This window comes from Schistocerca serialis, chromosome 11 (assembly GCF_023864345.2).
Source record: "Schistocerca serialis cubense isolate TAMUIC-IGC-003099 chromosome 11, iqSchSeri2.2, whole genome shotgun sequence".
Lineage (NCBI taxonomy): Eukaryota > Metazoa > Arthropoda > Insecta > Orthoptera > Acrididae > Schistocerca > Schistocerca serialis.
The window spans coordinates 36,919,209-36,934,165 of record NC_064648.1 but is presented as its reverse complement, the minus strand read 5'-3'; the positions used below and the strand labels follow the sequence as shown (position 1 = coordinate 36,934,165).

General features: G+C 43.0%; 1 protein-coding gene across 5 annotated transcripts in view; it reads left to right on the top strand.

The window, feature by feature from the left end:
- LOC126426773 (zinc finger protein 723-like) overlaps positions 1-14,957 on the top strand; it is a 203,167-nt gene that overhangs the window by 41,769 nt on the left and 146,441 nt on the right. For 4 of the 5 annotated variants that reach the window (XM_050088762.1, XM_050088763.1, XM_050088759.1 and 1 more), the window contains exon 2: positions 4,517-4,674. The exons of the other annotated variant lie outside the window; for it this stretch is intronic. In XM_050088762.1, the coding sequence (XP_049944719.1) occupies positions 4,645-4,674 (30 nt within the window). In that variant the 5' untranslated portion in view covers positions 4,517-4,644. The remainder of the gene's footprint in view (positions 1-4,516; positions 4,675-14,957) is intronic. 5 annotated transcript variants of the gene reach the window in all.

Below are 14,957 nucleotides of genomic sequence, written 5' to 3'. Positions count from 1 at the left end.
CAACTGATACTGGTCTTCGGATGACCTTACTAGACGGTAAATTACAGCATCATCTCCGAAAAACCTAAGAGAACTGCTCAGATTGTCACCCAGGTCATTTATATAGATCAGGAACAGCAGAGGTCCCAGGACGCTTCCCTGGGGAACACCTGATGATTTGCCGTCCATTACTACGAACTGCGACCTTCCTGACAGGAAATCACGAATCCAGTCGCACAACTGAGACGATACCCCATAGGCCCGCAGCTCGATTAGAAGTCGTTTGTGAGGAACGGTGTCAAAAGCTTTCGGGAAATCTAGAAACACGGAATCAACCTGAGATCCCCTGTCGATAGCGGCCATTACTTCGTGCGAATAAAGAGCTAGCTGCGTTGCACAAGAACGATGTTTTCTGAAACCGTGCTGATTACGCATTAATAGATCGTTCCCTTCGAGGTGATTCATAATGTTCGAATACAGTATGTGCTCCACAGCCCTACTGCAAACCGACGTCAATGATATAGGTCTGTAGTTCGATGGATTACTCCTACTACCGTTCTTAAACACTGGTGCGACCTGCACAATTTTCCAATCTGTAGGTACAGATCTATCGGTGAGTGAGCGGTTGCATATGATTGCTAAGTAGGGAGCTATTGTATCAGCGTAATCTGAAAGGAACCTAATCAGTATACAGTCTGGATCTGAAGACTTGCCTGAAGAATTGTCAATATCTGTCCATTTAGCACCTAGTCGTAGTTTCACTGTCCTCCTACCTCTTTCTGTAGATGCTCACGACAGTAGGACATGAACATTCGACCAGGTTTGCTATTTTGGATATGTTTGTTCAGAGGCTCTACGTAATAATAACCTGCTCTTTGTGAAAATCACTTATCTCAATGGATTTCTCCACTTGCAGCCAATATCTTTACTAGTATGATCCCGTGTCCGTGTCTAGTCTGCTTATATACTTTAGTTACTGTGACACGTGCCCACAACGCCGACAGGCAGCATCCGACATTGTGGTGGGCAGTGGTCATTATAGTTTGGGTTATCAGTGTATACATGAATAATTTGGTGGAGAGGGTGGGCAGCAATCTGTGGTTGTTTGCTGATGATGCTGTGGTGTCTAAGTTGAGTGACCGTAGGAGAGTACCAGATGACTTAGAAAAAATTTCTAGTTGGTGTGAGGAATGGTAGCTAGCTGTAAATATAGGAAAATGTAATTTAATACAGATTAGCTGGAGAAACAAACATGTAATGTATCCATACCAGATAGGGTTGATAGAAGCGTAGAGAAGATCCAACGGAGAGCAGCGTGCTTCGTTACAGGATCATTTAGCAATCGCGAAAGCGTTACGGAGATGATAGATAAACGCCAGTGCAAGTGCAAGGCTCTGCAGGAGAGACGGTCAGTAGCTCGGTACGGGCTTTTGTTGAAGTTTCGAGAACATACCTTCACTGAGGAATCAAGCAGCATATTGCTCCCTCCTATGTATATCTCGGAAAGAGACCGTGAGGATAAAATCAGAGAGATTAGAGCCCACACAGAAGCATACCGACACTCCTTCTTTCCACGAACAATGCGGGACTGGAATAGAAGAGAGAACCGATAGAGGTACTCGAGGTACCCTTCCTTCCCCCCCCCCCCCCCCCCCCCCCCCCCCCCCCCCCACCTCCTCCCCACACACACACACACACACACACACAGGGAGGGAGAGAGAGGGGGGGGGGGTGAGTGCGTGCATGTGTCCACACATATGATTGTATGATTGTCTTTGCAAAGGAGGTGCTGCTCCTGCTTTTAACATTTCCTGGCTGTTGTTTTCATGTAACACTTTACACTGAGGTGCCAAAAGTCATCACTTTCCAACACGATTATGACCGCACGACAGGAATTAATACACTTGGAATGCACAATGGTAGTTGAGTTCTCTACTGACTTCCAAAATTGAATGCCCCTCTCCATTTTGGAAATGGAACTCAGTATTCCGGGATCCACAGTGTTTGTCTGAGAATACGAATTTCCAGGCATTACCTCCATTAGCGGACAACACAATGGCTGGAAGCCTTCACTTAATGACTCAGAGCAGTGGGGTTTTGTGTAGATGTCAGTGCTAACAGAAAAGCAGCACTGCACGAAATAACCACAGAAATCAATGCGGGATGTACAATGAATGTATCCGTTAGGGCAGTGTCGCAAAAATTGGTTTTAGTGGACTACGGCAGCACACGACCGACGTGAGTGCCTTCGCTGACAGCAAGAGATCGCCTGCAGCGCTTCTCCTGGGCTCGTGACCGTATCGATTGAACCTTGGATGACTGGAAAACTGTGTCCCGCTCGGATGTGTCCCCGATTTCAGTAGTTAAGAGCTGACGGTTGGATTCGAGTGTCGTGCAGACTGCGTGGAGCCAAAGGCCCGAGTTGTCAACGAGGCACTGTGCACTGTGCAATGTGCAATGGTGGTGGCTCCATAACAGTGTGGTGTCCTCTGGTCCAACTAAACCATCATTGGTTATGTTCCTCTACATGGAGACCATTGAAGCCGTTCTTCTACTTCATGTTCCCAATCAGTAATGGAAGATTTATGGATGACAGTTCACAGTGTCATCAAGTCACAATTGGTTTGCAGAACATGCAGGATAATTCGAGTGAATGATTTCTCCATCCAGATCACCTGATACGAATCCCATATATTTATGGGACTTAATCGAGATGTAAGTTTGTGCATAAAATCCCGCAATGGCAACACTTTTGCAATTCTGGGCAGCTGTAGAGGCCGCACGGATCAATATATCTGCGGTGGCCTCCAACGACTTATTGAGGCAATGCACTATACTTTGCAAAAGGTGCTCGGAGACAATATCAGGAGGTATCCCATGATTTTTGTCATCTCAGTCTATACTACGTGATTATCTAACTTTGCTAAGCTCAGAAAACAGTATCATCTGTACATATACCGCAGAGGTTAAAATCTGTAACATTACACTATTTGATCAAAAGTATCTGGACACCTGGCTGAAAATGCCTTACAAGTTCGTGGTGCCCTCCGTGGGTAATGCTGGAATTCCATATAGTCTTGGTCCACCCTTAGCCTAGATGACAGCTTCCACTCTCGCAGGCATACGTTCAATCAGGTGCTGGAAGGTTTTTTGGGGAATAGCAGCCCATTCTTCATGGAGTGCTGCACTGATGAGAGGCCTGGCACGAAGTCAGCTTTCCAAAACATCCCAAACGTGTTCTATAAGATTCAGGTCATGACTCCATTGCAGGCCAGTCCAACACAGGGATGTTACGATTGTGTAACCATTTCACCCACAGGCTGTGCATATGAGCAGGTGCTCGATTGTGTTCAAAGATGTAATCGCCGTCCCCAAATTGCTCTTCAGCAGTGGGAAGCGAGAAGGTGCTTAAAACGTCAATGTAGGCCTGAATTGTGATAGTGTCACGTAAAACGAGAAGGGTTGCAAGCCCCCCTCCACGAAAAACACGACCACACCATAACACCACCGCCTCTGAATTTTACTGTCGGCACTACACACGCTGGCAGGTGACGACCATCGGACATTCGCCATACCAACCTGCCATCGGATCGCCACATTGTGTACCGTGATTTGTCACTCCACACATTTTTTCACTGTTCAATCGTCCAATGTTTCCACTCCTTACACCGAGCGAGGCTTCGTTTGGCATTCACCAGCGTGATGTGTGGCTTACGAGCAGCCACTTGACTGTGATATCCAAATTTTCTCACTTCCTGCCTAACTGTCACAGTACTGGATCCTGATGCAGTTTGGACTTCCTGTGTGACAATCTGCGTAGATTGCTGCCTGTTACACATTACGACCCTCTTCAACTGTCGGCGATCTCTGTCAGTCAACACACGAGATTGGCCTGTATGCTTTTGTGATGTAAGTGTCCCTTCAAGTTTCCACTTCACTGTCACATCGGAAACAGTGGACCTAGGGATGTTTAGGATTGTGGAAATCTCGCGTACAGACGTACGACACAACTGACACCCAATCACCTGACCACGTTCGAAGTCCGTGAGTTCTGCAGAGCACCCCATTCTGCTCTCTCATGATGCCTAATGACTACTGAGGTCGTTGATATGGAGTACCTGGCAGTAGGTGGCACCACAAAGCAGCTAATATGATGAACATATGTTTTTGGGGGTGTCCAGATACTTTTGATCACATAGTGTACGAACAGTAGTCTTAACTGAGATTTACATTCCAAGTGTAGATACTCTGATGATTTAGGGAAGCAGAGCTTGATGATGTAGACTTTTCACATGTTTTTGAATATCTGGTGATTTACAATTTTCTACCTTACGTCTGCTTCCAAGATATTAAAAACTTTTGCAAAGGAATTATAACTTCTTTCCAAACCCCAATTGGGAGTATCCGTGCACATCGGTCCTCGTCATACTGCTGACAGCGTAGATAATTAGATAATTTGTTGGTGGACTGTCTGGTAGTACAATCTTAACTTTTGTTTGAATCTGTTCATATTGAAAATTCTTTGGCATGTCTGTAGGTAACTGAGCAACACAATCTATCAGCCTACTGACGTATTGAGCAAAACGTGAATCTGGTGGTTTCCCGTTCCATCACAGCTGGGGTTGCCGTTAATTAAAGGGGCATCCGAGTCAACTCTGGGGCACCATGGAAGCAGGTCTTTCATCTGCAATGGAGGTGAGTACTCTCATTTGCTGGGGTGAGATTGTACCCTTTTGCAGCCAGACTCAATTTCCATAACATTGTTGTGTCTTGTAGACCACTTCGTCTTGTGAAATGATAGATCAGTGTTTACATCTTTGATATGAGTGCTCTCCTTGAGAGAGTGTGATAATACTGGGGCAATGTATGTGGTCAGTTCAGGAAATTCAATAACTTTGTCCACTTACCTTTTACTTATTGTGCACGGTCTCCTTCGAAATGTTCTCCTCCATGATTGGTACACTGCTCCCAACTCCGTTTCGACTTGCAGAAGCAGTCTCGGTACACCTCTTGCTACATTGCGTGAAGCGCCGCCTGCGAATTTTCTTTCATCTCATCTATCGTTGCAAATATTCGTCCTTTCAACGAAGTTTTCAACTTTGGAAGTAAAAGTAAGTCCACTGAGGCCAGGTCTAGAGATTATGGACAGCACAGTGATTTCGTTTTTTGTGCAATACTCGTGCACCAACAGAGACGAATCCGCGGATGCGTTATCGTGATGCGAGACCCACATTTCAGGCTGTTTCCTTCTCACATTTGCTCGCAGGCATCACATCACATCCTGATAGTGCCATCAATTAACAGTTTGTCCCTGCGACACAAGTTCGTGATGAATTTAATCGTTCAAAGTCAAAGAAAACTATCAGCATGTCTTTGACATTTGACTTAACCTAACGAGCTTTTTTTGGTCTCGGATAACCTTTCCCAAACGATTGTGAAGATTGAACCTTCGTCTCAACATCATAACCATAGAACCATGTCTAATCACCAGTTACGATTCTCTTAAGCAACATCACATTCTCATTTGTGCGATCCAGAAGCTCTTCACAGATAGAGAGGTGAAGGTCTTCCTGGTCTCCACTCTTGAGCCGTGGTACGAACTTGGCGGCAACAGGACGCATTCCGAGATGCTGTGTCAGGTTTTCGTGGCGTGATCCAACGGAAATGTTACATTCTTCTGCAATCTCTCGGACAGTCAGTCTTCGATTGGCTCGCACAGTTTCGTTGACGTTCCAGACATGTACTAGGGAGATCTTTAGCGTCCATCCGGGCATATTTAAACCGTGTGAACCATACGTAACACTGAGTACGCTTGATGTGATGTTTAAAGCTTTCCCGGCGTACTGATTGTTCCATAAAAACACGGGAGAACTGCCGGATATCAGTAACCTCCTGCCACGATATTTCGGCACAGAGTCCTCTGGCCATCCTCAGGTGAGTGCCACTGTAGTAGTACTGGCGAGTACGCGCTGAGCTCCGCTATTTAAAGCCTTCTGAGGTGACATTGCGCATGCGCTGCTCTGCGCGCGCGTTCGTAACGGCTCCGTGCGCTGCGCCTCGCGCCCTCCACTGTGAAAGCCTGGCGTATCGGTGTCAGGTCGATTTCCATCTTTATGCGGATAACTACGTCGACTACGAAGTTTCTCTATAACAGGATTCCAAGCAGAGTTCAGCTGATAACCGCTATCTTGATTGACGAGGGTCTCGTTGTCAGACAATCTTATTTCCACAGATTCATTGATAATCGAGCTCCAAAAGTTTGATGTATGGGCCAAAATTTTTGTGTCGTCGTAATTCGTGAAATGGTCTGTGGAAATACAATGTTCGGCGATTGCGGACTCGGTGGGTCGGAGAAGGCGAGTATGCCGTCGGTGTTCCACAATGCGTTCCTGCACAGTTCGTGTCGTTTGCCCTGTATGATTTGCCGCATTCACATGGAATTTTGTAAACACCTGGTTTACGCAGGCCCAGGTCGTCTTTAACGGATCCCACCAGTGATGAAATTTTGGAAGGAGGAGGAAAGATGATTCTCACTTGATACTTTCTCAATATTCTGCCTATCTGTGAAGAAATATTCCCAATAAATGGTAGATAAACAGTCGACCTGAAGGCCTCTTCCTCTTCCTTGTTCCGTCGTTTGTAGGTCTGCGTCACTCTGTTCACCTGCCTAGGTGCAAAGCCATTCTTCAAAATACTTTTTGTAGGTGTTCCAATTCCGCTTGAAGACTGTCGGCGTCAGAGATAGTATGGGCACGGTGGACCGAGGTTTTGAGAACGCCCATTGTTTGTGCTGGATGGTGGCAACTAGTAGCTTGTAGATACAGGTCTGTATGAGTGGGCTTTCTGTACACCGAGTGACCAAGTGTGCCGTCACTCTTCCGTCGCACCAAGACGTCTAAAAATGGCAGGCAACCATCTTTTTCTATCTCCGTGGTAAACTTTATGTTTTCATGTATGGAGTTCTTGTGATGTAAAAATTCTTGGAGACGGTCCAGATCATGAGGCCACACTATAAGAGTGTCATCAACATACCGCCAAAATACTGTCGGTTTAAAAGTGGCAGAGTCGAGTGCTCTCTCCTCAAAATCCTCCATAAAAATATTGGAACAACACTGAGTACGTCTACAGCACTTATCCCCGTAGGCTTCCTGCGTGATTTGGTTTGACTCTGTAAAGGTTTTCCTGAGTTTCACACAAAATTTAATGCAGGCATGTTACTCCTCTAACTCTGCCATCTCGAAATTCACAAACTGTGCAACACAATGTTCTACTGAATAAGGCACTGAACAATAACTAACACACATACAATGATGAAACTTGTGGCAGTTACACATTAAATGCAGGTGCGTGCAGGGGTGACAACTGCATTTCGTTCCAGCCTACCATTGGCTCGAAATTACGAGTGTTGCACAATTTTTGAACAGACCTCGTAACTGTAACTCTAGTATGTATAAAGATAAGATTCAAATTAACCCCATTTCAGAAAATGAGCGGCTTGACTCCCAAAATTGGAGGAAAATACGGACACTGTAATTAGCGATGTGCATATTAATCTTGTATCAGTGGAAGAATTAAATGCTGTGTTGAATTATTCCAAAACCCTAAAATAACCATGAGTAGACAATCTCAGTGTGGAATTATTTAAATATTAAGCTATTAAATTTTCTAAATACCGTCATATACTAGAAGATGGGCAAACTGCAGTTGTTATCCCATTATTTAAAACCATCTTACACAACAGAACTGTTGCATACAAGTCTGCACCAGCACCCCAACTGTTTGACTCTGCAGCTGCCAGCCTTTCCGTTAGCTCTCTTACCTGATACACCTAATGTGTAAGTCTGCACCGACATCCTAAAGGTGCATATTTGTAACTGCAGCCTTGTTTACATCACTGAGTGTGAAAGTATTTTTGTAAAGCTCCTGTTCACCCATATTAAAACTTCTGAGAGGTCTAGGTTTGTATTAGGTTGGTGCATAAGTCTGTAGCATTTTTCCATTAGTTTAATAAACCCAACAGATACACACAACAGAGGCTTTAATCACCAGTAATACATTCACCTTCACTGTTTGCAACAGTCTGCCAACACTGTGGTAACTTCTTGATTCCACTGCTGTAGAAATCCTGTGGTTTTGAGGTAAAGAACTCGGTGAACTGTGTTCGGAGTGCATTTTTATCTGGAAAGGAAGTTCGGTGAAGGTTGTTCAGTGGAGAGTAGAAAACGTGGAAAATCTGAAGTTGCAAGAACAAGTGAATAAGGTCGGTCCAGAATACTTCCCAACCTAACTCCTGTATAGTGCTTTTAGTCACACTAGCAGAATGTGAGCAAGTGTTATCCTGGTTGTTGTTTTGTATTGCATCTCAAGACATCTCACTTGTTGACAGCAAATGTCAACATTGCTGGTTACACCTCAGGGAAGGAATTTGTAGTACACCTCACCATCTTTATCCCTCCAGAAGGATAACTTTATCTTCTTTGGTTGTGCGCAGGTCTTTGTACAGGGAGTTCTGCATTGTTTGCACTCAACATTTCCTTTCTTTTTCTTATGTTGGCATGTTCTTGTTGTGGTCTTCAGTCCAGAGACTAGTTTGATGCAGCTCTCCATGCTACTCTATCCTGTGCAAGCTTCTTCATCTCCGAGTAACTACTGCAACCTACATCCTTCTGAATCTGCTTAGTGTTTTCATCTCTTGGTCTCCCTCTACGATTTTTACCCTCCACGGTGCCCTCCAAAACTAAATTGGTGATCCCTTGATGCTTCAGAACATGTCCTACCAACCGATCCCTTCTTCTAGTCAAGTTGTGCCACAAACTCCTCTTCTCCCCAATTCTATTCAATACCTCCTCATTAGTCTCATGATTTACCCATCCAATCTTCAGCATTCTTCTGTAACACCACATTTCGAAAGCTTCTATTCTCTTCTTGTCCAAACTAGTTATCGTCCATGTTTCACTTCCATACATGGCTACACTCCATACAAATACTTTCAGAAACGACTTCCTGACACTTAAATCTGTACTCGATGTTAACAAATTTCTCTTCTTCAGAATTTCTTGCCATTGCCAGTCTACATTTTATATCCCCTCTATTTAGATCATCATCAGTTATTTTGCTCACCAAATAGCAAAACTCACCTACTTTGTCTCATTTCCGAATCTAATTCCCTCAGCATCACCTGATTTAATTATACTACATTCCATTATCCTCGTTTTTTTTATATCGTCCTTTCAAGACACTGTCCATTCCATTCAACTGTTCTTCGAGGTACTTTGCCCTCTCAGACAGAATTATATTGTCTTCGGCAAACTTCAGAGTTTTTATGTCTTCTCCATGGATTTTAATTCCTACTCCAATTTTTTTTTCCTTTACTGGTTGCTCAATATACAGATTGAATAACACCAGGGATAGGCTACATCCCTGTCTCACTCCCTTTCCAACCACTGCTTTCCTTTCATGCCCCCTCACCTCTTATAATTGCCATCTCGTTTGTATACAAATTATAAATAGCCTTTCGCTCCCTGTATTTTACCCCTGCCAGCTTGAGAATTTGAAAGAGAGTATTCCAATCAATGTTGTTAAAAGCTTTCTCAAGTCTATAAATGCAAGAAACATAGGTTTGCCTTTCCGTACTCTATCTTCTAAGATGATTCATAGGGTCAGTATTGCCTCACATGTTCCAACATTTCTACGGAATCTAAATGGATGTTCCCCGTGGTCAGCTTCTACCAGTTTTTCCATTCACTTGCAAAGAATTCGTTTAGTACCTTGCAGCCATGGATTACTAAACTGATGGTTCAGTAATTTTCACACCTGTCAACACCTGCTTTCTTTGGTATTGGAATTATTGTATTCTTCTTCAAGTCTGAGGGTATTTCACCTGTCTCATACATCTTGCTCACCAGACCAGAGTTTTGTCATGACTGGCTCTCCTAAGGATATCAGTAGTTCTAATGGAATATTGTCTACTCCCAGGGACTTGTTTCGACTTAGGCCTTTTAGTGCCCTGTCAAATTTTTCATGCATATCTCCCATTTCATCTTCATCTACATCCTCTTTCATTTCCATAATATTGTCCTCAAGTACATCACCCTTGTATAGACCCCCTATATACTCCTTCCACCTTTCTGCTTTCCCTTCTTGGCATCGAACTGTGTTTCCATCTGAGCTCTTGATATTCATACAAGTGGTTCTCTTCTCTCTAGAGGTCTCTTTAATTTTCCTGTAGGCAGTATCTATCTTACTCCTAGTGATATATGCCTCTATTATATCCTTACATTTGACTTCTAGCCATCCCTGCTTAGCCATTTTTCACTTCCTACCGATCTCACACACAGGCGAGCCGGTCGGGGCCAACCCTCTCAACGGGTCGGTCGGCGGACCGGTCCGGCTGTGTGTAGGCTGCTTAAGGGAGAGGGTAAGAAGTCATTCCAATCCCGGGAGCGGAAAGACTTACCTTAGGGGGAAAAAGGCACAGGTATACACTGCGAAAGCTTGAATTGTGTGTGTGTGTGTGTGTGTGTGTGTGTGTGTGTGTGTGTGTGTGTGTGTGTGTGTGTGTGTGTGTGTGTGTGTGTTTTGTTTTTAGATATATTTTTCCCACCTGGAATGTTTCCCTCTATTATATTCATATCATTAACTATGTATACACACGGAGTATTTCTGTATGTGTGCTCTCATACAGGGTGTGTACGCCCTGGGACATCTGGGAAAAATCCCGGGAATTTTTTCATCTGGGAGAAAACTGGGAATTTTTCAGTGTTTTAGTTTTGAGTTAAAATTTTGTAAATTTGGCTGGTAAGAACTGATACTCTAACGTCTGTCAACAGCAAAATGTATCAAAAGCTTTAGGACAACAACTGCGCAGTACTTCATAACAACAAACTGCTTCTGTCACAAGGTTTGTTTGAGCACTTTCCAGCGGGCCCACACACGTGCGTAGTTGAGTCACTTGTCAGCAGTATCTTCTCCCCCTTCTGTCTACTTAAGCGTGGCTGCTAGTGATTTTGCTGTTTCCTCTTCTTTCAAGTGCTCACGTCATATGAAAACAAAACGGATTTCTGTGGCCTGGAGCTATCAAGTGAATTACGGAAAGCTAAAATATGTTATTAGTTTGTTTTCTGATTTTATTTTTTGCTGTTAAGCATTAAGCACCTTCCAGAAGAATGAAGTTATTTTTGTTGCTAAAGAAATTTGGCTTTTTTAATCTTTTTCACAGAGGCAGTCCAAACTGTTTGCTAGTTTCAACTGTGCACTGAATTTCAAGTGCACATTTTCATCTTAAAACCTTAATATCAGGTTGGGGCCTACTTCACTGTGAATCTGGACATATGAATGTGCACTGTAAGCCGAATTATGCATTTTAGAATGGCTTACCAAATTCTGATGCCCTTGGAGCAGCCTCTCATGTCCTGTTCCTTTTATTACTTAACGTAAATTAATGCTTTATATGTACAAACCACAGTGTAACATAATGTTAGACTGTGGTGCGAAAACATGGACTTCGTACGTCATCGTAGCTGCGCACACCCATTAACACCTGTTTTCTGACGCTCTCTGGCAGCTGCTGAAACGAGCCAGTTTCTAACAGGTCTCGAGAAAATGGTGGTTTGAGAAGCATTAGTTTCAAAATTTTCTTTTACGCAAGATGAATTTCTTAAATGACAGAGCATTTGAATCTCATTTAAAACTTAACACTTTGAGGGCCAGCCACTTAGAAGAATTTCGAGCCCAGAAGATTAAAATTTTACTGGCACATTTTTATGTGATGTATCTTAAAGTGTAACAAATGCAAAAAATGACCAATATTATATGTTTGCTATATGTACACTGTGTATATTAATTTAAACCATTAACTTTTCTTGTTTGTGTGTTCGCGCTACTTAACAGTGATGCTATTGACTGAGTACATCACGTGTCCTAAGCTCTGAATATCTGCTGTCGTCAGCTGGTGAGATCACGTCAAACGAGCCATGATTGGCCTACCGAGACACACCACAATGTCAGTTTCAATGCTTTGTGTGGTGTCACCGCCAGACACCACACTTGCTAGGTGGTAGCTTAAATCGGCCGCGGTCCATTTAGTACATGTCGGACCCGCGTGTCGCCACTGTGTAATCGCAGACCTAGCGCCACCACCAAGGCAGGTCTCGTGATACGAGAGAGCACTCGCCCCAGTTGTACGAGAACCTAGCTACCGCCCAGTTGTACGAGAACCTAGCTACCGACCAGATGTACGAAGCCTTTCTCTCTCATTAGCCGAGAGACAGAATAGCCATCAGCTAAGTTAATGGCTACGAACTAGCAAGGCGCCATTTGTATCCGTGCCTATAGCTTACGAGTATTCAAGAGAGATGTATTCCAAGGACTAATTAAAAGATAAGTAATAAGCATCTACATACTTTTCTTCTTATTCATTTATAAGTTCTCATGTTCCAGACTTCACGCCCGTCGGCGTTAGCCTTGCGTGCCCTATCGGCTACAGCGTTAGTCTAGCGTTCATTTTCAGCCATATCAACTTCACGGTGTCGGCCCAGCTACAGACACAACACTTTGGACACTAACGTGCTGTGTTTGGTGGAATTCGAATTTATACTTTTGTAATATGAAAATATGGAGGCTCTCTCTCTCTCTCTCTCTCTCTCTCTCTCTCTCTCTCTCTCTCTCTCTCTCTCTCTTTAATGTGCCGGCAAGTTCTACACCGGTATATAAAACCTTAACCATTATATATAAAAACAAAGATGAGGTGACTTACCGAACGAAAGCGCTGGCAGGTCGATAGACACACAAACAAACACAAACATACACACAAAATTCAAGCTTTCGCAACAAACTGTTGCCTCATCAGGAAAGAGGGAAGGAGAGGGGAAGACGAAAGGAAGTGGGTTTTAAGGGAGAGGGTAAGGAGTCATTCCAATCCCGGGAGCGGAAAGACTTACCTTAGGGGGAAAAAAGGGCAGGTATACACTCGCACACACACACATATCCATCCACACATACAGACACAAGCAGACATATTTAAAGACAAAGAGTTTGGGCAGAGATGTCAGTCGAGGCAGAAGTGTAGAGGCAAAGAAGTTGTTGAAAGACAGCTTGTGTCTGTATCTGTGGATGGATATGTGCGTGTGTGCGAGTGTATACCTGTCCTTTTTTCCCCCTAAGGTAAGTCTTTCCGCTCCCGGGATTGGAATGACTCCTTACCCTCTCCCTTAAAACCCACTTCCTTTCGTCTTCCCCTCTCCTTCCCTCTTTCCTGATGAGGCAACAGTTTGTTGCGAAAGCTTGAATTTTGTGTGTATGTTTGTGTTTGTTTGTGTGTCTATCGACCTGCCAGCGCTTTCGTTCGGTAAGTCACCTCATCTTTGTTTTTATATATAATTTTTCCCACGTGGAATGTTTCCTTCTATTATATTGAAACCTTAACCATTCATAGAATTGATAAGTTTTACTGTCCCAGGGGAAAGTATACTGTCACTTAACATGGAAAACGTGTATTTTCACCGGGAAAGAAGTGTATTTTTAATCGGGAAATCCAGGAAAAATCTGGGACTTTATTTTTCCTTGTCCACGTATACACCCAGTTTAACTTTCCATTCCTCTGTCTACAAATGTTGTCTAGATATATATTGAATAGAATAGGTGAAAGGCTACACCCTTGTCAACACCCTTGTCACACTCCTCTGTTGATCTTTATTGATCTGTCTCCTAACTATCTGTATTTATTATAATTTCTTTGTGATGTTACAAATTCTTTATTATTTGTATTAAATGCCTCTAATATGCATGTTTTTCCTTGATGTTCCAAAGCTTGGATCCTTTCACTCTATTGAAAGTCTTTTCATATCTTCAAATGTGATTTGAGTGTCCAAGTTGTATTCTTGTCGTTTTTCTATGTGCTGCAGTTCAATAGTAACACTGCACTAAAAGATCATCCCATTTGAAACTCATTTTATTCCTCCTTTACAAGTGCATAAGCTATCTTTCTCATTTTATTGTTAATTCTGTGTAGAGTTTGTAAGAAACATTTAGAAGGCTTATTGTTCTTTAGTTGCCACAGACGTTTCTCCTCCTTTTTTGTAGAGAAAACTTTTAACCTTTAACCCAAAGTAATTATTACTACAAATATTTGCCAATATAAATACCACAATGGAAGGTGCTCCTATCACAGCACAAAACGGGTGAATATGTCCGGGGCAAAGTTGGGGATGCAAAAGAAGGAAACTAGCTTCTTGACCTATCTGGCAGCTTAAGAGACATATAAATCAAAACATCACATCAAATTCTATGATTTTTAGGTTTTAGTATTGATACCCATGTCTGTAATATAATGTACCCATCCCCAAAAATGTTATCCCCACAGAAAAACTTGTTTAGCTGTTACATGTATGCTCTACAGCCATATCACAGTGTGTATTGTTTTGTGTGGCTGATGAATCTTCTGGATTTTGGGCACAGGACCAGTGACTCTAGTGAGTAAATAGGAATATGGAGGCGTGCCAACACCTTGCACTGGGAAAGGACGGCTAACTTAAATGCCTTTGAAACTGCCAGATAAGTCAAAAGCTAGTCCCTTCTTTTACCTCCCTAACTCTACTTCTCAGTTTGGATTCCGTAGAAATGTTGGAACACGTGAGGCAATACTAACCTTACGACTTATCTTAGAAGAAAGATTAAGAAAAGGCAAACCTACGTTTCTAGCATTTGTAGACTTAGAGAAAGCTTTTGACAACGTTAACAGGAATACTCTCTTTCAAATTCTGAAGGTGGCAGGGGTAAAATACAGGGAGCGAAAGGCTATTTACAATTTGTACAGAAACCAGATGGCAGTTATAAGAGTAGAGGGGCATGAAAGGGAAGCAGCGGTTGGGAAGGGAGTGAGACAGGGTTATTCAATCTGTATATTGAGCAAGCAGTAAAGGAAACAAAAGAAAAATTTGGAGTAGGTATTAAAATTCATGGAGAAGAAGTAAAAACTTTGA